This window comes from Pecten maximus, chromosome 1 (assembly GCF_902652985.1).
Source record: "Pecten maximus chromosome 1, xPecMax1.1, whole genome shotgun sequence".
Classification (NCBI taxonomy): Eukaryota; Metazoa; Mollusca; class Bivalvia; order Pectinida; family Pectinidae; genus Pecten; species Pecten maximus.
The window spans coordinates 710,063-737,231 of NC_047015.1; the positions used below are offsets into that span (position 1 = coordinate 710,063).

Below are 27,169 nucleotides of genomic sequence, written 5' to 3' on the forward strand. Positions count from 1 at the left end.
GTAATATGTGAATGACGTGTGAGACACTGTAATATGTGAATGACATGTGAGACACTGTAAAGTGTGAATGACGTGTGAGACACAGTAACGTGTGAATGACATGTGAGACAGTGATGTGTGAATGACGTGTGAGACACAGTAACGTGTGAATGACATGTGAGACAGTGATGTGTGAGACACTGTAAAGTGTGAATGACGTGTGAGACACAGTAATGTGTGAATGACGTGCGAGACACAGTAATGTGTGAATGACGTGTGAGACACTGTAATGTGTGAATGACGTGCGAGACACTGTAAAGTGCGAATGACGTGTGAGACACAGTAAAGTGTGAATGACGTGTGAGACACTGTAATGTGTGAATGACGTGTGAGACCTTTAAAAGTGTCAATGACATCTGAGACACTTAAAAGTGCCAATTATATAAGACACTGGTACAGTTCCAATAACATGGAAGATATTTTAAAGTTTCAATGACACGCGAGACAGCTTAGATGACAAGATACTATAAATAAGAAGACACATTGTAGATTATCTAGATATTTAATCGATATTGATATATCTCTTTGTACAATCAATGTACTACTGTAACATGTTCAGATTCGGTACCACATAACATTAAATTCATTTGTATAACCTTTACAAAATCAAAACTGTTTAAATTTTATTGCCATTGTAAAGTAACTGTTTATTTCATTTTAAATAACAAAACATAATTTGTCCCACAGATAAATCTAAATAATATTAAGCACATGATGAATATTTATAAATTACAAATCTGGATGAACATGCAATAACACTGTTATAAAGCAGTAAAGATTCCATGGTAAATCAGAAAGCTGTTGTAATCATTCAATGATGTTGTTTGTCCAGGTGAGGTATTATGAGTGCAAGACCTAGAGACAAGATGTCGTATTTACATTTGTAGAACTATTGTTTACTTTTTTTACATAATGTAAATCTTTATAATGTTTATAAAAATGAACAACACCAAAATGGTAATTTAAATCTTTTCTCAGTGTAAACATCAATCTACAACAAATATACTGATACATTAACATGTAATAACAACTGACATGTTGTCATTATTGCATCATCAAGACAACTCACAAGTAAAATCCTTTGTTTAGTGTATAACATTCCCCTTTGTCTATATAAACATTGGTCAATTAAAATACTTGGTCCATAAAAATTGTTTGAGTAAAGATAAAAAAACGTTCACAGAACTTCCATAATAACAGGAGTAAACATCTAACTCACAAAGGTAACAAGACATGTTGTCACAGGAGTCACATGTATGTCACACAAGTCACATCTTAGGTCACATAAGTAACAACTTATATAACACGAGTCACATCATTTGTCACAGCAATCACACTTATGCCACACCAGTCACACTTATGGTCACCTGAGTCACAAATATTGTCACACTAGTCACAACCAATGCCACACAAGTCAAAATTATTGTCACAGGAGTCACAACTGATGCCACACCAGTCACGACTTGATGTCACAGGAGTCATACCTGATGTCAGAGGAGCTACAACATATGTTGAACAGTTACATGTAGAACTTGTATCAGAAAAGTGACAACTACTGTCACATGTTACAGTCACTATTATAAAAAACAGTATCTATACCAGACAGAAAATGTTTCTGCATTCCTGTGTTCTTACTAGAGTTGCCCTCATACCATGATACTACAAAGTCTAAAAAGAAATATCAAAAGATAATAAAAATCACAGCCGCTGATGACTGACATTTCCAATGTCAAGTAGTAAATTCTGGTCCACAGTTAAAAGTAAAGCACTAAATAAATGTTTTCCATATTCCCTCAAAAAAATTAAGTGTTCATAAGCTTTGAAATGTTTTAAAATATATCTGCCCACACTATGGATTGCTAGTTTATTTCTGTACAAGGGACTGGTAGTACTCTTTGAGGACGTTCCAGGCTCGCGGTGCCATGAAGCCGTCTGGAGGATTGGCTCCTTCTCGAGCTATCTTACGCATGCGAGTGCCGGAGATGAAATCAAAATCTTCCTTCTTGTCAGGATCAAAGAATGCCATCTGTTTGAGTTTGGTGTTGTAGGCTGCTACTCTGAAGGGGACTATCTCAAGTTGTGTTAGACCAGGAGCCATTGTCAATACCTGGAAAAACGGAATAACACAGTTATCAACACATCACAGGATACATCAGTTATCACTGGACAACATAGCAACAAACATTAAACACTGGACAACAGAGCAACAGACATCAGTTATCTCTGGACAACAGAGAAACATACATCAAACACTGGACAACATAGCAACAGACATCAATTATCTCTGGACAACATAGCAACAGACATCAATTATCTCTGGACAACAGAGCAACAGACATCAAACACTGGACAACATAGCAACAGACATCAATTATCTCTGGACAACAGAGCAACATACATCAGTTATCTCTGGACAACATAGCAACAGACATCAGTTATCACTGGACAACAGAGCAACAGACATCAGTTATCACTGGACAACACAGCAACAAACATCAAACACTGGACAACATAGCAACAGACATCAGTTATCTCTGGACAACATAGCAACATACATCAGTTATCTCTGGACAACATAGCAACAGACATCAATTATCTCTGGACAACAGAGAAACATACATCAGTTAATACTTGACAACAGAGCAACAGACATCAGTTATCACTGAACAACATAGCAACATACATCAATTATCTCTGGACAACATAGCAACAGACATCAGTTATCACTGAACAACATAGCAACATACATCAATTATCTCTGGACAACAGACATCATCTATCTCTGGACAACAGAGCAACATACATCAATTATCTCTGGACAACAGAGCTACAAACATAAACTATCTCTGGACATTAGAGCAACAGACATCAATTATCTTTGGACAACAGACATCATCTATCTCTGGACAACAGAGCAACATACATCAATTATCTCTGGACAACAGAGCTACAAACATAAACTATCTCTGGACAACAGAGCAACAGACATCAATTATCTCTGGACAACAGACATCAGTTATTTCTGGACAACATAGCAACAAACATAATTAAACACTCAACAACATAGCAACATTTACAATGAACAACAGAGCAACAGACATAAATTACTACTGGACAACATAGCAACAAACATCAATTATCTCTGGACAACATAGCAACAGACATCAGTTAGCACTAGACAACAGATATCATTTACCTCTGGACAAGAGAGAAACAGACATCATTCATTAGTGGACAACATAGCAACAGACAACAGTTATCGTCAGACAATATTAATAAAGTTGTACCTTAGAACCGTGTGTGTGATCAAATAGATCTCTGCTGCCGTCAGGGTGTGGCATTCCTGCTGGGTCCCGGCCCACAATATAGAAGTTAGCTCCTGTAGCCATTCGGGCTTTTGCATGCCACTGCACCTGTAAATGATAGACAGGTTGTTTACAGCTACGTTTACTCTGTTATTCCAGAAATCAAAAGAATGCAATAATTTTCAGATAATCTTATATCTTGTACTTCATATATTGTACCATTAAAGGGACTTCTATAAGGAAATGTTGTCCTATCAATCTACAAAACAACAGAAATCTGTCATGTGCACATATATGTACCCCTTACCCTATACCAATCTTCTGTCAGACATGACCCCTAACATGTACCCCTAACATGTACCCCTAACATGTACCCCTTACCCTATACCAATATTCTGTCAGACATGACCCCTAACATGTACCCCTTACTCTATACCATTCTTCTGTCAGACATGACCCCTAACATGTACCCCTAACATGTACCCCTAACATGTACCCCTTACCCTATACTAATCTTCTGTCAGACATGACCTCTAACATGTACCCCTTACCCTATACCAATCTTCTGTCAGACATGACCCCTAATATGCACCCCTTACCCTATACCAATCTTCTGTCAGACATGACCCCTAACATGTACCCCTAACATGTACCCATAACATGTACCCCTTACTCTATACCATTCTTCTGTCAGACATGACCCCTAACATGTACCCCTTACTCTATACTAAACTTTTGTCAGACACGACCCCTAACATGTACCCCTAACATGTACCCCTTACCCTATACTAAACTTCTGTCAGACATGACCCCTAACATGTATCCCTTACATGTACCCCTAACATGTACCCCTTACCCTATACTAAACTTCTGTCAGACATGACCCCTAACATGTACCCCTAACAAGTACCCCTAACATGTACCCCTAACATGTACCCCTTACCCTATACCAATATTCTGTCAGACATGACCCCTAACATGTACCCCTAACATGTACCCCTTACCCTATACTAATCTTCTGTCAGACATGACCCCTAACATGTACCCCTTACCCTATACCAATATTCTGTCAGACATGACCCCTAACATGTACCCCTAACATGTACCCCTTACCCTATACCAATCTTCTGTCAGACATGACCCCTAACATGACCCCTAACATGTACCCCTAACATATACCCCTAACATGTACCCCTTACCCTATACTAATCTTCTGTCAGACATGACCCCTAACATGTACCCCTAACATGTACCCCTAACCCTATACTAATCTTCTGTCAGACATGACCCCTAACATGTACCCCTAACATGTTCCCCTAACATGTACCCTTACTCTATACCAAACTTCTGTCAGACATGACCCCTAACATGTACCCTTAACCTATACTAAACTTTTGTCAGACACGACCCCTAACATGTACCCATAACATGTAACCCTTCCCCTATACTAAACTTCTGTCAGAAATGACCCCTAACATGTACCCCTTCCCCTATACTAAACTTCTGTCAGAAATGACCCCTAGCATGTACCCCTAACATGTACCCCTAACATGTTCCCCTAACATGTACCCCTAACATATACCTCTAACATGTACCCCTAACGTGTACCCCTAACATGTACCCCTAACATGTACCCCTAACATGTACCCCTAACATGTACCCATAACATGTACCCCTAACATGTACCCATAACATGTACCCCTTACCCTATACCAATCTTCTGTCAGACATGACCCCTAACATGTACCCCTAACATGTACCCCTAACATGTAATCCTTACCCTATACCAATCTTCTGTCAGACATGACCCCTAACATGTAATCCTTACCCTATACCAATCTTCTGTCAGACATGACCCCTAACATGTACCCTTACCCTATACTAAACTTCTGTCAGACATGACCCCTAACATGTACCCTTCCCCTATACTAAACTTCTGTCAGACATGACCCCTAACATGTACCCTTACCCTATACTAAACTTCTGTCAGACATGACCCCTAACATGTACCCCTAACATGTACCCCTTACCCTATACTAAACTTCTGTCAGACATGACCCCTAACATGTACCCCTTACCCTATACTAAACTTCTGTCAGACATGACCCCTAACATGTACCCTTCCCCTATACTAAACTTCTGTCAGACATGACCCCTAACATGTACCCTTACCCTATACTAAACTTCTGTCAGACATGACCCCTAACATGTACCCCTTACATGTACCCCTAACATGTACCCCTAACATGTACCCCTAACATGTACCCCTTACATGTACCCCTAACATGTACCCCTAACATGTACCCTTACCCTATACTAAACTTCTGTCAGACATGACCCCTAACATGTACCCCTTACCCTATACTAAACTTCTGTCAGACATGACCCCTAACATGTACCCCTAACATGTTCCAATTATCTCATACTGAACTTGTTCTGTAGAGAATGTTAATATTGAGAGAGTATTGTTTCTCCCATACATAAATCTTAAGGTTTGAAATATGTTTTCTTTGTTCAGACTCAATAACTATGTACCAACTGTTTCTTTCCTCTGCATCATTTGAGAGTAAATCTTCTCCAGCAACAAAAGTTTTGAATTTTTTATATATTCCTACACTTGCGGTCATGTTTGAAGCACATCCAAGGAGTTCTGATTGATGGATTAGAGCAATTGTATAGATGCATACCTCTGTAGGGCCTGCATACATCATAGGTGAAGGGAATATTGCAAGTACAGTGCTGCCTGGGTCGAGAACTTTGTCTTCCAATATAGCTTGGTGCTGCTTCATGCGTGTTGGCAGTGGTACATCATCATCTTTCGTCCATCCACCTACATAAAACACAAATTATTAGGAACTGTATAGTATTACAGATCATCAAAAGATCTATAAACCATACCATTGGTGACAAGATATATCCTATACTACATACCCAGAGGGTGTATCCTATCCTACATACCCAGAGGATGTGTCCTATCCTACATTACACAGAGGATGTGTCCTATCCTACATACCCAGAGGATGTATCCTATTCTACATACACAGAGGATGTATCCTATCCTACATACCCAGAGGATGTATCCTATCCTACATACCCAGAGGATGCGTCCTATCCTACATACCCAGAGGACGTGTCCTATCCTACATACCCAGAGGATGTATCCTATCCTACATACACAGAGGATGTATCCTATCCTACAATACACAGAGGATGTATCCTATCCTACATACCCAGAGGATGTATCCTATCCTACATACCCAGAGGATGCGTCCTATCCTACATACCCAGAGGATGTATCACATCCTACATACCCAGAGGATGTATCCTATCCTACATACCCAGAGGGTGTGTCCTATCCTACATAACCAGAGGATATATCCTATCCTACATACCCAGAGGATGTATCCTATCCTACATACACAGAGGATGTATCCTATCCTACATACCCAGAGGATGTGTCCTATCCTACATACCCAGAGGTTGTATCCTATCCTACATACCAAGAGGATGTATCCTTCCTACATATCCAGAGGATGTATCCTATCCTACAAACCCAGAGGATGTATACTATCCTACATACCCAGAGGATATATCCTATCCTACATACCCAGAGGATGTATCCTATCCTACATATCCAGAGGATGTGTCCTATCCTACATACCCAGAGGTTGTGTTCTATCCTACATACCCAGAGGATGTATCCTATCCTACAATACACAGAGGATGTATCCTATCCTACATACCAAGAGGATGTATCCTATCCTACATACCCAGAGGATGTGTCCTATCCTACATACCCAGAGGTTGTGTCCTATCCTACATACCCAGAGGATGTGTCCTATCCTACATACCCAGAGGATATATCCTATCCTACATACTTAGAGGATGTATCCTATCCTTCATACCAAGAGGGTGTTTCCTATCCTACATACCCAGAGGATGTATACTATCCTACATACCCAGAGGATGTGTCCTATCCTACATACCCAGAGGATGTGTCCTATCCTACAATACCCAGAGGAAGTATCATATCCTACATACCCAGAGCATGTGTCGTATCCTACATACCCAGAGGATGTATCCTATCCTACATACCCAGAGGATGTGTCCTATCCTACATACCCAGAGGACGTGTCCTATCCTACATACCTAGAGGATATATCCTATCCTACATAACCAGAGGATGTATCCTATCCTACATACCCAGAGTATGTATCCTATCCTACATACCTAGAGGATGTATCCTATACTACATACCCAGAGGAAATATCCTATCCTACATAACCAGAGGATATATCCTATCCTACATACCCAGAGGATGTGTCCTATCCTACATACCTAGAGGATATATCCTATCCTACATAACCAGAGGATGTATCATATCCTACATAACCAGAGGATGTATCCTATCCTACATACCCAGAGTATGTATCCTATTCTACATACCTAGAGGATATATCCTATCCTACATACCAAGAGGATGTGTCCTTTCCTACATACCCAGAGGATGTGTCCTATCCTACATACCCAGAGGATGTATCCTATCCTACATACCCAGAGGATGTATCCTATCCTACATACCCAGAGGATATATCCTATCCTACATACCAAGAGGTTGTGTCCTATCCTACATACCCAGAGGTTGTATCCTATCCTACATACCCAGAGGTTGTGTCTTATCCTACATACCCAGAGGTTGTATCCTATCCTACATACCCAGAGGTTGTGTCCTATCCTACATACCCAGAGGTTGTATCCTATCCTACATCCCCGGAGGTTGTATCCTATCCTACATACCAAGAGGATGTGTCCTATCCTACATACCAAGAGGTTGTGTCCTATCCTACATACCCAGAGGTTGTATCCTATCCTACATACCTAGAGGATATATCCTATACTACATACCTAGAGGATGTATCCTATCCTACATACCTAGAGGTTGTATCCTATCCTACATACCCAGAGGATGTATCCTATCCTACATACCCAGAGGATGTATCCTATCCTACACATACCCAGAGGATGTATCCTATCCTACATACCCAGAGGTTGTATCCTATCCTACATACCCAGAGGTTGTGTCCTATCCTACATACCCAGAGGTTGTATCCTATCCTACATAACCAGAGGTTGTGTCCTATACTACATACCTAGAGGATATATCCTATCCTACATACCCAGAGGATGTATCCTATCCTACATACACAGAGGATATATCCTATCCTAATTACCTAGAGGATGTATCCTATCCTACATACCTAGAGGTTGTGTCCTATCCTACATACCCAGAGGTTGTGTCCTATCCTACATACCCAGAGGTTGTATCCTATCCTACATACCTAGAGGATATATCCTATCCTACATAACCAGAGGATATATCCTATCCTACATACCCAGAGGATGTGTCCTATCCTACATACCTAGAGGATATATCCTATCCTACATAACCAGAGGATGTATCATATCCTACATAACCAGAGGATGTATCCTATCCTACATACCCAGAGTATGTATCCTATTCTACATACCTAGAGGATATATCCTATCCTACATACCAAGAGGATGTGTCCTTTCCTACATACCCAGAGGATGTGTCCTATCCTACATACCCAGAGGATGTATCCTATCCTACATACCCAGAGGATGTATCCTATCCTACATACCCAGAGGATATATCCTATCCTACATACCAAGAGGTTGTGTCCTATCCTACATACCCAGAGGTTGTATCCTATCCTACATACCCAGAGGTTGTGTCTTATCCTACATACCCAGAGGTTGTATCCTATCCTACATACCCAGAGGTTGTGTCCTATCCTACATACCCAGAGGTTGTATCCTATCCTACATCCCCGGAGGTTGTATCCTATCCTACATACCAAGAGGATGTGTCCTATCCTACATACCAAGAGGTTGTGTCCTATCCTACATACCCAGAGGTTGTATCCTATCCTACATACCTAGAGGATATATCCTATACTACATACCTAGAGGATGTATCCTATCCTACATACCTAGAGGTTGTATCCTATCCTACATACCCAGAGGATGTATCCTATCCTACATACCCAGAGGATGTATCCTATCCTACACATACCCAGAGGATGTATCCTATCCTACATACCCAGAGGTTGTATCCTATCCTACATACCCAGAGGTTGTGTCCTATCCTACATACCCAGAGGTTGTATCCTATCCTACATAACCAGAGGTTGTGTCCTATACTACATACCTAGAGGATATATCCTATCCTACATACCCAGAGGATGTATCCTATCCTACATACACAGAGGATGTATCCTATCCTACATACCTAGAGGATATATCCTATCCTAATTACCTAGAGGATGTATCCTATCCTACATACCTAGAGGTTGTGTCCTATCCTACATACCCAGAGGTTGTGTCCTATCCTACATACCTAGAGGATATATCCTATCCTAATTACCTAGAGGATGTATCCTATCCTACATACCTAGAGGTTGTGTCCTATCCTACATACCCAGAGGTTGTGTCCTATCCTACATACCCAGAGGTTGTATCCTATCCTACATACCTAGAGGATATATCCTATACTACATACCTAGAGGTTGTATCCTATACTACATACCCAGAGGTTGTGTCCTATCCTACATACCCAGAGGATGTATCCTATCCTACATAACCAGAGGATGTATCCTATACTACATACCCAGAGGATGTATCCTATCCTACATAACCAGAGGTTGTGTCCTATACTACATACCCAGAGGATATATCCTATCCTACATACCCAGAGGATGTATCCTATCCTACATACCCAGAGGATGTATCCTATCCTACAAACCCAGAGGATGTGTCCTAACCTACATACTTAGAGGTTGTGTCCTATCCTACATACTTAGAGGTTGTGTCCTATCCTACATACGTAGAGGGTGTATCCTATCCTACATACCTAGAGAGTGTCTCTTATACTACATACCCAGATGATGTATCCTTTCCTACATACCCAGAGGATGTATCCTATCCTACATACCTAGAGGATATATCCTATCCTACATACCCAGAGGATGTATCCTATCCTACATAACCAGAGGATGCATCCTATCCTACACATACCTAGAGGATATATCCTATCCTACATAACCAGAGGATGTATCCTATCCTACACATACCTAGAGGATATATCCTATCCTACATACCCAGAGGATGTATCCTATCCTACATAACCAGAGGATGCATCCTATCCTACACATACCTAGAGGATATATCCTATCCTACATAACCAGAGGATGTATCCTATCCTACATAACCAGAGGATGTATCCTATCCTACATACCCAGAGGATGTGTCCTATCCTACATACACAGAGGATGTGTCTTATCCTACAATACACAGAGGATGTATCCTATCCTACATACCTAGAGGATTATCCTATCCTACATACCTAGAGGATATATCCTATCCTACACAACCAGAGGATGTATCCTATCCTACATACCCAGAGGACGTGTCCTATCCTACATACCCAGAGGATGTATCCTATCCTACATACCCAGAGGATGTGTCCTATCCTACATACCTAGAGGATATATCCTATCCTACATACACAGAGGATATATCCTATCCTACATACCAAGAGGGTGTATCCTATCCTACATACCCAGAGGATGTGTCCTATCCTACATACCTAGAGGATATATCCTATCCTACATACACAGAGGATATATCCTATCCTACATACCAAGAGGGTGTATCCTATCCTACATACCCAGAGGATGTGTCCTAACCTACATACCCAGAGGTTGTGTCATATCCTACATACCAAGAGGATGTATCCTATCCTACATACCCAGAGGATATATCCTATACTACATACCAAGAGGATGTATCCTATCCTACATATCCAGAGGATGTGTCCTATCCTACATACCCAGAAGATGTATCCTATCCTACATACCCAGAGGATGTGTCCTATCCTACATACCCAGAGGATATATCCTATCCTACATACCAAGAGGGTGTATCCTATCCTACATACCCAGAGGATGTATCCTATCCTACATACCCAGAGGATGTATCCTATCCTACATACCCAGAGGATGTATCCTATCCTACATACCCAGAGGATGTATCCTATCCTACATACCCAGAGGATGTGTCCTAACCTACATACCCAGAGGATGTATCCTATCCTACATACCCAGAAGATGTATCCTATCCTACATAACCAGAGGATGTGTCCTATCCTACATACCAAGAGGATGTATCCTATCCTACATACCCAGAGGATGTGTCCTATCCTACATAACCAGAGGATGTATCCTATCGTACATACCAAGAGGATGTATCCTATCCTACATACCCAGAGGTTGTGTCCTATCCTACATAACCAGAGGTTGTGTCCTATCCTACATACCCAGAAGATGTGTCCTATCCTACAAACCCAGAGGATGTGTCCTATCCTACATACCCAGAGGATGTATCCTATCCTACATACCCAGAGGGTGTATCACATCCTACATACCCAGAGGGTGTATCACATCCTACATACCCAGAGGATGTATCCTATCCTACAAACCCAGAGGATGTGTCCTAACCTACATACCAAGAGGATGTATCCTATCCTACATACCCAGAGGTTGTGTCCTAACCTACATACACAGAGGGTGTTTCCTATCCTACAAACCCAGAGGATGTATCCTATCCTGCATACCCAGAGGATATATCCTATCCTACATACCCAGAGGATGTGTCCTAACCTACATACACAGAGGGTGTTTCCTATCCTACATACCAAGAGGATGCAGAAGTAACACAGGTTTTCTGTAGCCTTTCTCTAGTAGCCTCTTTTTGGTGTCTGCCATCAACAATGCATGACCATTGTGTATAGGATTCCGTAGTTGGAACGCAAACACTGCATCTGCCTGTAAGATACAACGAAGACAGTTTTAGGTTATACTTCTGTCATCCCTGTACATATGAGAGTGAGGTCATGTGTCTTCATATGACAGTGAGGTAAAGTGTCTACATGTGACAGTGAGGTAAAGTGTCTACATGTGACAGTAAGGTCATGTGTCTACATGTGACAGTGAGGTCAAGTGTCTACATGTGACAGTGAGGTCAAGTGTCTACATGTGATAGTGAGGTCATTTGTCTACATGTGACAGTGAGGTAAAGTGTCTACATGTGACAGTAAGGTCATGTGTCTACATGTAACAGTGAGGTCAAGTGTCTACATGTACAGTGAGGTCAAATGTCTACATGTACAGTGAGGTCATGTGTCTATACATGTAATAGTGAGGTCATAATGTGTCTATGTGCGACAAGGAAGTCAAGTGTATGTTGTTTAGGTCACTAATTCAATGTTACATACACCGAGCAGCCAATCTGATAGGTAAGTGTCATTACAAACAACACTTCACCAATGTGAGTCCATACTAAAGATGACTTTGTGGTAAATTGATGTACCTGGAGCTGCCTAAACTTGGCCCGTAACTCCATTGGTGTGAGTCGATACTGGTCCAGTCCATCATTCCAGTAAATTCGCTCTATCACTTCTAGTTCTCCACCAACTAACCAGTCACCACTCTCATAGATCATCTACAACAGAGCAGTATGTCTTACAGAAGTGTGGCAATTTATGTTGTATGGAAATCTGGCATTTCTCATTGTGGTACAAAAATATAGAAGTTCTTTAGTGTTACAGAATATAGAAGTTCTTCTGTCGTACAGAATATGGAAGTTCTTCTGTGTTACAGAATATGGAAGTTCTTTTGTGGTACAGAATATGGAAGTTCTTTAGTATTACAGAATATGGAAGTTCTTTAGTGTTACAGAATATGGAAGTTCTTTTGTGTTACAAAAATATAGAAGTTCTTTTGTGGTACAGAATATAGAAGTTCTTCTGTGGTACAGAATATGGAAGTTCTTTTGTGTTACAGAATATGGAAGTTCTTCTGTGTTACAGAATATGGAAGTTCTTTTGTGGTACAGAATATGGAAGTTCTTTTGTGTTACAAAATATGGAAGTTCTTTTGTGGTACAGAATATGGAAGTTCTTCTGTGGTACAGAATATGGAAGTTCTTTTGTGTTACAAAATATGGAAGTTCTTTTGTGGTACAGAATATGGAAGTTCTTTTGTGTTACAAAATATGGAAGTTCTTCTGTGGTACCGAATATGGAAGTTCTTTTGTGGTACAGAATATGGAAGTTCTTTTGTGGTACAGAATATGGAAGTTCTTTTGTGTTACAGAATATGGAAGTTCTTTTGTGGTACAGAATATGGAAGTTCTTTAGTGTTACAGAATATGGAAGTTCTTTTGTGTTACAGAATATGGAAGTTCTTTTGTGGTACAGAATATGGAAGTTCTTCTGTGGTACAGAATATGGAAGTTCTTTAGTGTTACAGAATATGGAAGTTCTTTAGTGTTACAGAATATGGAAGTTCTTTAGTGTTACAGAATATGGAAGTTTTTTTGTGGTACTTTGGTTTGGTTTGGTTTGTTTTTGTTTAACGTCCTATTAACAGCTAGGGTAATTTAAGGACGTGCCAGGTTTTCGAGGTGGAGGAAAGCCGGAGTACCCGGAGAAAAACCACCGGTCTACGGCAGAATATGGAAGTTCTTCTGTGGTACAGAATATGGAAGTTCTTTTGTGTTACAAAAATATAGAAATTCTTTTGTGTTACAGAATATGGAAGTTCTTTTGTGTTACAGAATATAGAAGTTCTTCTGTGGTACAGAATATGGAAGTTCTTTTGTGTTACAAAATATGGAAGTTCTTTCGTGTTACAGAATATGGAAGTTCTTTTGTGTTGTAAGAAATTATTTAGGAAATCTATGTATACAAAATATGGATGTTCTCCATTTTGTATGTAAATGTGGAACTCTTAGTGTTACAAAACATAGAAATTACTTTGAAGGCAAAGGAAGCATTTTATGTTACTCAGGAGTTAAAAACAAAGCTATTAAAGGACTAATTCAGAACAGATAAATGTTGCAACTAAGCAAATGTCAGTAATTTTTGCTTTTGTCCAATCAAACTCTTTCTGTAAGAAGAATTGACTGTTAACTTCTACCCAAGTTTTTATAACATTTCTTGGTATCCTACCTTGACATAAGGATGCCCCTTGTTGCTGGTACCGAATTGACGGCAGCACCTCTCCTCCTTGTTGTGCGGATAAAACTCTGGTTTCCTCAACACAGCAATACACTTGTTTTCATAACATAATGCCATAGCCTCACATCCACAAAGCCTCTCCTTATCACCAGTCTGTACTGGCAATACCACTGGTATGGACTGGTTTGACACTCCACCTGTACACCACATCAAACACATCTGGTCAAACAAACCTCAACGCCATTTCATAGCTTTAGGAAATAGTTAAATTTTGTAATCAAATATTTTTACATTAACAACTTTTGTAATTCCTGATGATTTACACTATTAATGAGTGATTTCTGTGCTATCAAAATCACATCTTTATATTTAAGGACCCAATATTTAGATATAGAGTTACTCTTCCTATGTCCTAGAGTAATTGTATGGAGCTATTAATAAATATCACATACTCCAAACTTTTCTAGACCTCAGGCCAGTACAATTTAAACACAGCAATGGTCTGGTCAAAGGGGGACAACTCTGTACTCTGTACTTCAAAATACAAGCGATCTCTGAAGAATCTTGGAGCTGGTCATTGAATAATCTTTTCCCCTATTTCCCCCCTCCCCCCCTTCCTTTTAATCAGTTGATAACATAGGAAACCAATAATAACAAATTTTAAATGTCAAAATCCAAGATGGCCAACCGTCAGCAATTTGTTTTCCTGATCAGACTCAAATTTGAAGCGGCACAACTGGTGACCAAGGCAAACCCACACATCAAGTTTCAGAAATATCTTCTCTCAAAAATAGAGATAACAAACTTCAACTGTTAAAATTCAAAATGGCTGCCAGTACCATGCACAACCAGGGACCAAGCTTAGCTTGGAGAAGATATGAAATTTGGGGAAATCCCTGTGGAACTTTTCAAGAAAATAGCAATAACAAGGACTGTTTATGGATTTTCAACCGATGATGATACTTGCCATCTAACAGACAACCAAAATGTTGACACTGAAGATATTCTCTCTCCCTCATAAAGCCTTTAAGGGGCGACGCCCACCCCTCCGCCAGGACTTGGGTCCATTGCTTGTCCAGCTGTAAGAGAAAGCAGGTTAGTACTTCATAAACAATCTTTAATTTTTCATCCAATATCAAAAACACAATTTTAATTTCTTTTTAAGTTTTTACCCCCTAGAACATTCAAATTTTCTACACCCATAGAAAAATATAATTTCTTATACAATATCAATAGAACAAGCCCTTATGGCCAGGTGAGCTAAAAATCAATATTCATATCAACCAAAGAAGAGCTGACCTTGGTGATCTCCAGTGATGGCAAGTTCTCCGCCTCAGCCCTTACGGTCTCAACCTGGTTCTCAGGAACAAACAGCTCGTGCACAGTGTTGACAGCTGTTGTTGGAACTACTTCCTGTCAAACATCAAACTCGGAAGTCAAGCTGAATTCTATAGTCTGGTTGCCAATTTCTATCTAAACCTTGCATTATCGTCCACATAATCTTTTTTAGTTATTTTTGCATGTTGGAGAGATGCTGATCCCAGAACTGCCACTCTGGCACCCTTAATCATTTTCAAATATTAAAGATGGCTGAAATCCTGAGGAAGGCCACCTGATCTTGATGAAGCATCAAAATCTCTTTCACCTGTTACACTACCTAACATACCCCCAGCTGCCCCTGGAATTCTGCAGATGAACAAATGTGGTTGCACTAGTGATCGTCTGTGAGCAGTTACATTAGTGATCATCTGTGTGCAACAGCTAGGTGTGGCTGCCAGAAGGCTCAGTTTAATTAAGCTATCTTGAACATTTCAAAATGCTCCAGGGTGCCAATATTGCCCCAAGCAGTTTTAGAATCAGTACTCATCCAACATACAACAAGAACATAGTCAAGATCCTCGACCGATGCAAATATTGTATTACATGAAATTAAAGTGGGCAACATGATTAATATAAAACACATGACATAGCATTTAGAAAGTATATCCTGCGGAAACCAATCAGCCAATCAGGTCACAGCAACCTCATTTATCATGCGCGGAATATGAAGATAATCAAACTATAGGAGGGGGTTAGGTAATTAAAGTCTACCAAGCAAGTTTCATAAAAACCTGATCATTCCTTTAAAAGATATTGTGTGGAAAGTAATCTGCCAATCAGATCACAGCAGTCTCATTAAATATGTGCGAAATTTGCCGATAATTAAACTTGAGCAAGAGATTTAGGAAATACTTCCACCATGCAAGTTTCATAAATATCTTATCATTCCTTCAAAAGATATTGTGCGGAATGCGAATCCGGATGGACGGAACCTATTTGTATATCCCCCGCCAACTTTGTTGGATGGAGGATAAAAAACACTAAACCATAATGTGAAAGCTACTATTTATTGTTCTATTAATGTTTTATTTTACTTATTGTTTCACTATAATGCAATATATTGTCCTCTTCTACTATACATTTGTATATTGTTCTATTTACTATAAATTGTTCTATTTACTATACATTGTTCTATTTATTATAATACTATATAGTGTTCTATTTACTATAATACTATATATTGTTCTATTTACTATAATACTATATATTGACTATATATTGTTCTATTTACTATAATACTATATATTGTTCTCTTCTACTTTAAACTTTTCTATTTAAATGTAATACTACGTAATGATCTATTCTACATTATACTGTATATTATTTTCTTCTACTATAATACTATATTGTTCTATTGTACAATAATATTTAAAATCATGTATATTATTTTTCTACATCTGTATTACATCAAACCACTTATGAAATACTTTGAATGATCAAATGAAGAAAATGTGATCTCAGAATCAACTCATAATTATATCGGGGTTGAGGTATCGAGGTGTTCCTAAAATCAACCAACTCTAGATCTATAATCACCACAGCAAGAACATAGAAAGGGAGATAACTCCAATCTTACCAGGTCCAATAAATGCTGTACAATACGCTGTACACACTCATCAATGGAGTCCTTGCCGGCCTCCACACGGATGTCGGGATCAGAGGGGCGTTCATACTTAGCATCTACACCTGTGAAGCCTGTAACACAATAGAAAGAATTAATACAAAGCAGCAGTTTTAACATTAAAATCCTTCTAATATACTCTGTAGATACATTATAACCATATACCCTGTAGATACATTATAACCATATACCCTGGTAGATACATTATAACCATATACCCTGGTAGATACATTATAACCATATACCCTGGTAGATACATTATAACCATATACCCTGTAGATACATTATAACCATATACCCTGGTAGATACATTATAACCATATACCCTGGTAGATACATTATAACCATATACCCTGTAGATACATTATAACCATATACCCTGGTAGATACATTATAACCATATACCCTGGTAGATACATTATAACCATATACCCTGTAGATACATTATAACCATATACCCTGGTAGATACATTATAACCATATACCCTGTAGATACATTATAACCATATACCCTGGTAGATACATTATAACCATATACCCTGGTAGATACATTATAACCATATACCCTGTAGATACATTATAACCATATACCCTGGTAGATACATTATAACCATATACCCTGTAGATACATTATAACCCTATACCCTAATAGATACATTATTCCCCCTGTAGATACATTATTCCCCCCTGTATATACATTATTCCCCCTGTAGATACATTATTCCCCCTATAGATATATTATTCCCCCTGTAGATATATTATTCCACCTGTAGATACATTATTCCCCCTGTAGATATATTATTCCACCTGTAGATACATTATTCCCCCTGTAGATACATTATTCCCCCGTAGATACATTATTTCCCCCGTAGATACATTATTCCCCCTGTAGATACATTATTCCCCCTGTAGATATATTATTCTCCCTGTAGATATATTATTCCCTCTGTAGATATATTATTCCCCCTGTAGATATATTATTCCCCCTGTAGATACATTATTCCCTCTGTAGATACATTATTCCCTCTGTAGATACATTATTCCCCTGTATATACATTATTCCCCCTGTAGATATATTATTCCCCCTGTAGATATATTATTCCCCCTGTAGATATATTATTCCCCCTGTAGATACATTATTCCCTCTGTAGATATATTATTCCCCCTGTAGATACATTATTCCCTCTGTAGATACATTATTCCCTCTGTAGATACATTATTCCCTCTGTAGATACAATATTCCCTCTGTAGATACATTATTCCCCCGTAGATACATTATTCCCCCTGTAGATACATTATTCCCCTGTACATACATTATTCCCCCGTAGATACATTATTCCCCCGTAGATACATTATTCCCCCTGTAGATACATTATTCCCCTGTACATACATTATTCCCCCTGTAGATACATTATTCCCCCGTAGATACATTATTCCCCCCGTAGATACATTATTCCCCCTGTAAATACATTATTCCCTCTGTAGATACATTATTCCCCTGTAGATACATTATTCCCCCTGTAGATACATTATTCCCCCTGTAGATACATTATTCCCCCCGTAGATACATTATTCCCCCTGTAGATACATTATTCCCTCTGTAGATACATTATTCCCCCCGTAGATACATTATTCCCCCTGTAAATACATTATTCCCCCTGTAAATACATTATTCCCTCTGTAGATACATTATTCCCCTGTAGATACATTATTCCCCCTGTAGATACATTATTCCCCCCGTAGATACATTATTCCCCCTGTAGATACATTATTCCCTCTGTAGATATATTATTCCCCCTGTAGATATATTATTCCCCCTGTAGATACATTATTCCCCTGTAGATATATTATTCCACCTGTAGATACATTATTCCCCCTGTAGATACATTATTCCCCCTGTAGATACATTATTCCCCTGTAGATACATTATTCCCCCGTACATACATTATTCCCCCGTAGATACATTATTCCCCCGTACATACATTATTCCCCCGTAGATACATTATTCCCCCCGTTGATACATTATTCCCCCCGTAGATACATTATTCCCCCTGTAGATACATTATTCCCCCTGTACATACATTATTCCATCTGTAGATATATTATTCCCCCTGTAGATACATTATTCCCCCTGTAGATACATTATTCCCCCTGTAGATACATTATTCCCCCTGTAGATACATTATTCCCTCTGTAGATATATTATTTCCCCTGTACATACATTATTCCCCCTGTAGATACATTATTCCATCTGTAGATATATTATTCCCCCTGTAGATACATTATTCCCCCGTAGATACATTATTCCCCCGTAGATACATTATTCCCCTGTAGATACATTATTCCCCCTGTAGATACATTATTCCCCCTGTAGATACATAATTCCCCCTGTAGATACATTATTCCCCCTGTACATACATTATTCCCCCGTAGATACATTATTCCCCCCGTAGATACATTATTCCCTCTGTAGATACATTATTCCCCCCTGTAGATGCATTATTCCCCCTGTACATGCATTATTCCCTCTGTAGATACATTATTCCGTCTGTAGATACATTATTCCCCCGTAGATACATTATTCCCCCGTAGATACATTATTTCCCCTGTAGATACATTATTCCCCATGTACATACATTATTCCCCCTGTAGATACATTATTCCCTCTGTAGATACATTATTCCCCCTGTAGATACATTATTCCCCCGTATATACATTATTCCCCCCGTAGATACATTATTCCCCCTGTAGATACATTATTCCCCCGTAGATACATTATTCCCCCGTAGATACATTATTCCCTCTGTAGATACATTATTCCCCCTGTAGATACATTATTCCCCCTGTACATACATTATTCCCCCTGTAGATACATTATTCCCCCTGTAGATACATTATTCCCCCGTAGATACATTATTCCCCCTGTAGATACATTATTCCCTCTGTAGATACATTATTCCCCCCTGTAGATACATTATTCCCCCGTACATACATTATTCCCAGTCTTTCACAATACCTTTGATCTGGCCTGCTCTGGCCTTCTTGTACAATCCCTTTACATCTCTCTCTTCACATATCTCTATGGGTGTGTCCACGAAGCATTCCACAAACTTCAGACCATTGGCCTCATGAAGCTCCTTTGCCTTAGCTCTGTCCTATAGTACAAAAAGGGAAACAGAATGATACAACCATTTCAAAAGTATTTTCTATCTTTATATTGAAATTTTGACATTTCCCCTCAAGCTCGAACTGTAATAAACAAAAGTCAATAACTCAGTAGGTAAAACGATGCGCTAGGTAAAGTTTTTGTACATGGCACTCTTCATTCTCTTAATCATTTGAACAAATTTTAACTGGCAACTTTCAAAATGGCTGCCTGTTGGTCATCTTATTTCCGATCAGTCTTAAAGGGAGCCTGTGAAATCTAAGAATGAAGAATTATCTGTGAAATAGAGGTAATAGTGTTCAACTGTCAAACCTTAAAATGGCAATCTTGTTTTCAGATCAGTCTCAAAAATTCAATATGCACAACTAAGGACCATAGAAAACCTACATTGAGAAATAGTGGTAACAAGAAGTGTTTACTGTACTGTAGGTTAACAAAGAATTACTTCAGTAACCTGTACAATCTGTATTGGAAATGAATGTAAAATTGATTCTACCTTTTCATAGGGACTGATGAAGGCAGTGATACACACAATTCCACCATCCGCAAACAGTTTGGCCACCTCGGATATACGGCGAATGTTCTCCTCACGATCCTCAGGGGTGAAGCCTAGATTCTTGTTGAGGCCAGTACGGATGTTGTCTCCATCAAGACTGTATGCAGGAATACCCTGACTAACCAAGTACTCTTCCAAAGCGAAGGAAATGGTGGTCTTGCCAGCACCTGACAAACCTGTTAGCCAAATGGTACAGCCTCGGAAACCACCTTTGGCCCCCAAAACCTTCCCACGCTTGTCTCTGGACACATGGTTTGGCTGGAACACAACATTGGTCGCCCTCTGCACCGCCTGTAATGACATAAGTCAAAACTAAATATTACCAAGACAATTTAACCAAGAACATAGGAAATCAAATTAGGTGGAGATTGACATACACACCTGTCACACAGATTACCCGGTACAGACCGATTCCTGTCACACAGATTACACGGTACAGACCGATTCCTGTCACACAGATTACCGGTACAGACCGATTCCTGTCACACAGATTACCGGTACAGACCGATTCCTGTCACACAGATTACACGGTACAGACCGATTCCTGTCACACAGATTACACGGTACAGACCGATTCCTGTCACACAGATTACACGGTACAGACCGATTCCTGTCACACAGATTACACGGTACAGACTGATTCCTGTCACACAGATTACACGGTACAGACCGATTCCTGTCACACAGATTACCGGTACAGACCGATTCCTGTCACACAGATTACACGGTACAGACCGATTCCTGTCACACAGATTACACGGTACAGACCGATTCCTGTCACACAGATTACACGGTACAGACCGATTCCTGTCACACAGATTACACGGTACAGACCGATTCCTGTCACACAGATTACACGGTACAGACCGATTCCTGTCACACAGATTACACGGTACAGACCGATTCCTGTCACACAGATTGCTACAGACCGATTCCTGTCACACAGATTACACGCTACAGACCGATTCCTGTCACACAGATTACCGGTACAGACCGATTCCTGTCACACAGATTACACGGTACAGACCGATTCCTGTCACACAGATTACACGGTACAGACCGATTCCTGTCACACAGATTACACGCTACAGACCGATTCCTGTCACACAGATTACACGGTACAGACCGATTCCTGTCACACAGATTACACGGTACAGACCGATTCCTGTCACACAGATTACACGGTACAGACCGATTCCTGTCACACAGATTATACGGTACAGACCGATTCCTGTCACACAGATTACCGGTACAGACCGATTCCTGTCACACAGATTACACGGTACAGACCTATTCCTGTCACACAGATTACACGGTACAGACCGATTCCTGTCACACAGATTACACGGTACAGACCGATTCCTGTCACACAGATTACACGGTACAGACCGATTCCTGTCACACAGATTACACGGTACAGACCGATTCCTGTCACACAGATTACTGATACAGACCGATTCCTGTCACACAGATTACACGGTACAGACCGATTCCTGTCACACAGATTACACGGTACAGACCGATTCCTGTCACACAGATTACCGGTACAGACCGATTCCTGTCACACAGATTACACGGTACAGACCGATTCCTGTCACACAGATTACACGGTACAGACCGATTCCTGTCACACAGATTACACGCTACAGACCGATTCCTGTCACACAGATTACACGGTACAGACCGATTCCTGTCACACAGATTACACGGTACAGACCGATTCCTGTCACACAGATTACACGGTACAGACCGATTCCTGTCACACAGATTACACGCTACAGACCGATTCCTGTCACACAGATTACACGGTACAGACCGATTCCTGTCACACAGATTACACGGTACAGACCGATTCCTGTCACACAGATTACACGGTACAGACCGATTCCTGTCACACAGATTACCGGTACAGACCGATTCCTGTCACACAGATTACACGGTACAGACCTATTCCTGTCACACAGATTACCGGTACAGACCGATTCCTGTCACACAGATTACACGGTACAGACCGATTCCTGTCACACAGATTACACGGTACAGACCGATTCCTGTCACACAGATTACACGGTACAGACCGATTCCTGTCACACAGATTACACGGTACAGACCGATTCCTGTCACACAGATTACTGATACAGACCGATTCCTGTCACACAGATTACACGGTACAGACCGATTCCTGTCACACAGATTACACGGTACAGACCGATTCCTGTCACACAGATTACCGGTACAGACCGATTCCTGTCACACAGATTACACGGTACAGACCGATTCCTGTCACACAGATTACACGCTACAGACCGATTCCTGTCACACAGATTACACGGTACAGACCGATTCCTGTCACACAGATTACACGGTACAGACCGATTCCTGTCACACAGATTACACGGTACAGACCGATTCCTGTCACACAGATTACACGGTACAGACCGATTCCTGTCACACAGATTACACGGTACAGACCGATTCCTGTCACACAGATTACACGGTACAGACCGATTCCTGTCACACAGATTACACGGTACAGACCGATTCCTGTCACACAGATTACACGGTACAGACCGATTCCTGTCACACAGATTACACAGTGGCAGAGTTGCCAGCCATGTAGTTTTCACAGTACACAGACCCCTGCCATATCAAAAAAATTTAAATCAACATTTTGTATACAAGTGCCTGTGGTTTATACCTTACTGAAACGTATCCTTTCATTCAACTTTTAGTATACTAATTCCTACTTTTATGAACAAGTACAAAAACAGTATATTTTTTTTGTATTTTTTTAGTGTTTTTTTCTGTACTTTTTGAGTTCTTTAATTTGATACGGGTAACTTCTGCTTTATATCTTGGCATTGCTTGTGCCTAACCCTGGTTAACATCCAAAAGTTCTGGTTTATACCTAGGAGTGTATATGCCTCACATCTGATGATCAAATTAATCTTGATATTGTAATCTAGGTTCAATAGCCTTCTTTTATTGAGAGAAAATTTGTGATATAAGTTGTTTTTCTAGGTAATATAAACACCATGTGGTGTCACAGTCATCAGCATTTCTTTTGTAATACAATATTACAGTGCTCCACGCCAGATAAGGGGCGTACACGCCTTGAAATTTGAAAAAAAAACTCCATGGAAAAAAGGATGCATACAAAACTCCCATGAATGTAGCATTATGCCTAAGTGTTTGACACGAGACGAGACGTACAAGCTCCTGTGACAATTAACATAGCATAGTAATGTGTCCATGTGCTACTTATAAATGATGTGCAAGACATTTTGATTGACTGACAATGCTCGGCATAACTCAGTGTACACTTCAAGACTTGTTCCAAGTGCTGTTTGTTGCTAAAGGCTGAACAAGAGTACTTCTAAGCACTCTATTGACTCAGATCACTGATAACATGAGGTGTGTTTAAGATGGTGTCTGCTGACAGCAGCTGACAGTATTTTTTAAAACTAAATCATCTGTCAACAAAATCCAGATTATTTTCAAAGGTATTATAGACAAAATCTTTAATGATTTGTTAAAGTGAACAGGGAGTCAATATTCATTCAACAACAGCAAAAGCGTAGAGCCATTCATTTCTGTATCTGGAATTTTTGAGTGACGGAAACGCACATATCATATTTTGTAAAGTATGCAGGGATAGAAAAAACTGGTAGATTGTTGTGTTGTTTATTTTAAGTATGCTTACGATGACCTCGGAAGTATCTGGATTATACTCCCTGTCATTCGTCAGAGGGACTACAACACTCTCTGATCTAAAACGTTATCTGGAGCACTGATATATCTACAAGACCCTGTACTACAAATCACAAGGTTAAAATGTGTAACTCAGGGTGACCTAGCTAGTGATATCTGTGGATAGGTAACCAAGACACGTACTAAACCCAACAGTGATAAGTGGCTCCATGTCATTTTACATGCTGAATACATAGTTTATTATTGTATAAACCTACAGGTGTAATACTATATATACCTGGTGTAGTTTACTATTGTATGGACCTACAGGTGTAATGCTATTTATACCTGGTGTAGTTTATTATTGTATAAACCTACAGATGTAATACTATATATACCTGGTGTAGTTTATTATTGTATAAACCTACAGATGTAATACTATATATACCTGGTGTAGTTTATTATTGTATAAACCTACAGGTGTAATACTATATATACCTGGTGTAGTTTATTATTGTATAAACCTACAGATGTAATACTATATATACCTGGTGTAGTTTATTATTGTATGGACCTACAGGTGTAATACTATATATACCTGGTGTAGTTTATTATTGTATAAACCTACAGGTGTAATACTATTTATACCTGGTGTAGTTTATTATTGTATGGACCTACAGGTGTAATACTATATATACCTGGTGTAGTTTATTATTGTATGGACCTACAGATGTAATACTATATATACCTGGTGTAGTTTATTATTGTATAAACCTACAGGTGTAATACTAGTTATACCTGGTGTAGTTTATTATTGTATAAACCTGCAGGTGTAATACTATATATACCTGGTGTAGTTTATTATTGTATAAACCTACAGGTGTAATACTAGTTATACCTGGTGTAGTTTATTATTGTATGGACCTACAGGTGTAATACTATATATACCTGGTGTAGTTTATTATTGTATAAACCTGCAGGTGTAATACTATATATACCTGGTGTAGTTTATTATTGTATAAACCTACAGGTGTAATACTATATATACCTGGTGTAGTTTATTATTGTATAAACCTACAGGTGTAATACTATATATACCTGGTGTAGTTTATTATTGTATAAACCTACAGGTGTAATACTATATATACCTGGTGTAGTTTATTATTGTATGGACCTACAGGTGTAATACTATTTATACCTGGTGTAGTTTATTATTGTATGGACCTACAGGTGTAATACTATATATACCTGGTGTAGTTTATTATTATATAAACCTACAGGTGTAATACTATATATACCTGGTGTAGTTTATTACTGTATGGACCTACAGGTGTAATACTATTGATACCTGGTGTAGTTTATTACTGTATAAACCTACAAGTGCAATGCTAATTATACCTGGGGTAGTTTATTATTGTATGAACACAAAAATGTAATACTAATTATAAATTGTGTAGTTTATTATTGTATGAACCTACAAGTGAAATGCTAATTCTACCTCAAACATGTAGTTTAAGGTTGTATGAACTATGACAAGAGTTAAATACTTATTTTATCTGGTGAAGCTTATGGTTGCAGTATCAACTATGACTTACAGTTTTTTAATTACTACTAATTGTACGACAGTGTCAATACTAATATGGGTACATATACAGGTACCTATAGATAGTAGACAGTGTAAATACTAATGGGGGTACATGTATATAGATTGTACGACAGTGTCAATACTAATGGGGGTACATGTATATAGATAGTAGACAGTGTCAATACTAATGGGGGTACATGTATATAGATTGTACGACAGTGTCAATACTAATGGGGGTACATGTATATAGATTGTACGACAGTGTCAATACTAATGGGGGTACATGTATATAGATTGTAGGACAGTGTCAATACTAATGGGGGTACATGTATATAGATTGTAGACAGTGTCAATACTAATGGGGGTACATGTATATAGATAGTAGACAGTGTCAATACTAATGGGGGTACATGTATATAGATTGTAGACAGTGTCAATACTAATGGGGGTACATGTATATAGATTGTACGACAGTGTCAATACTAATGGGGGTACATGTATATAGATTGTAGACAGTGTCAATACTAATGGGGGTACATGTATATAGATTGTAGGACAGTGTCAATACTAATGGGGGTACATGTATATAGATTGTAGGACAGTGTCAATACTAATGGGGGTACATGTATATAGATAGTAGACAGTGTCAATACTAATGGGGGTACATGTATATAGATTGTAGGACAGTGTCAATACTAATGGGGGTACATGTATAGGCACCTATAG

General features: G+C 39.3%; 1 protein-coding gene across 3 annotated transcripts in view; it reads right to left on the bottom strand.

Moving 5' to 3' along the window:
- Positions 1 to 522: 522 nt before the first annotated feature.
- LOC117321772 (bifunctional 3'-phosphoadenosine 5'-phosphosulfate synthase-like) overlaps positions 523 to 27,169 on the bottom strand; it is a 50,015-nt gene continuing 23,368 nt past the window's right edge. For 2 of the 3 annotated variants that reach the window (XM_033876326.1, XM_033876335.1), the window contains exons 2-12: positions 21,109 to 21,459; positions 20,463 to 20,601; positions 17,402 to 17,520; positions 15,745 to 15,858; positions 15,413 to 15,524; positions 14,437 to 14,642; positions 12,795 to 12,926; positions 12,121 to 12,250; positions 6,032 to 6,174; positions 3,327 to 3,452; positions 1,771 to 2,146 (exon numbers count right to left, since the gene is read on the bottom strand). In XM_033876326.1, coding sequence (XP_033732217.1) covers positions 1,904 to 2,146; positions 3,327 to 3,452; positions 6,032 to 6,174; positions 12,121 to 12,250; positions 12,795 to 12,926; positions 14,437 to 14,642; positions 15,413 to 15,524; positions 15,745 to 15,858; positions 17,402 to 17,520; positions 20,463 to 20,601; positions 21,109 to 21,459 — 1,815 coding nt within the window. In that variant the 3' untranslated portion in view covers positions 1,771 to 1,903. Of the gene's footprint in view, positions 2,147 to 3,326; positions 3,453 to 6,031; positions 6,175 to 12,120; positions 12,251 to 12,794; positions 12,927 to 14,436; positions 14,643 to 15,412; positions 15,525 to 15,744; positions 15,859 to 17,401; positions 17,521 to 20,462; positions 20,602 to 21,108; positions 21,460 to 27,169 lie in introns of all 3 variants that reach the window. The other variant, XM_033876316.1, reaches the window with a different exon arrangement.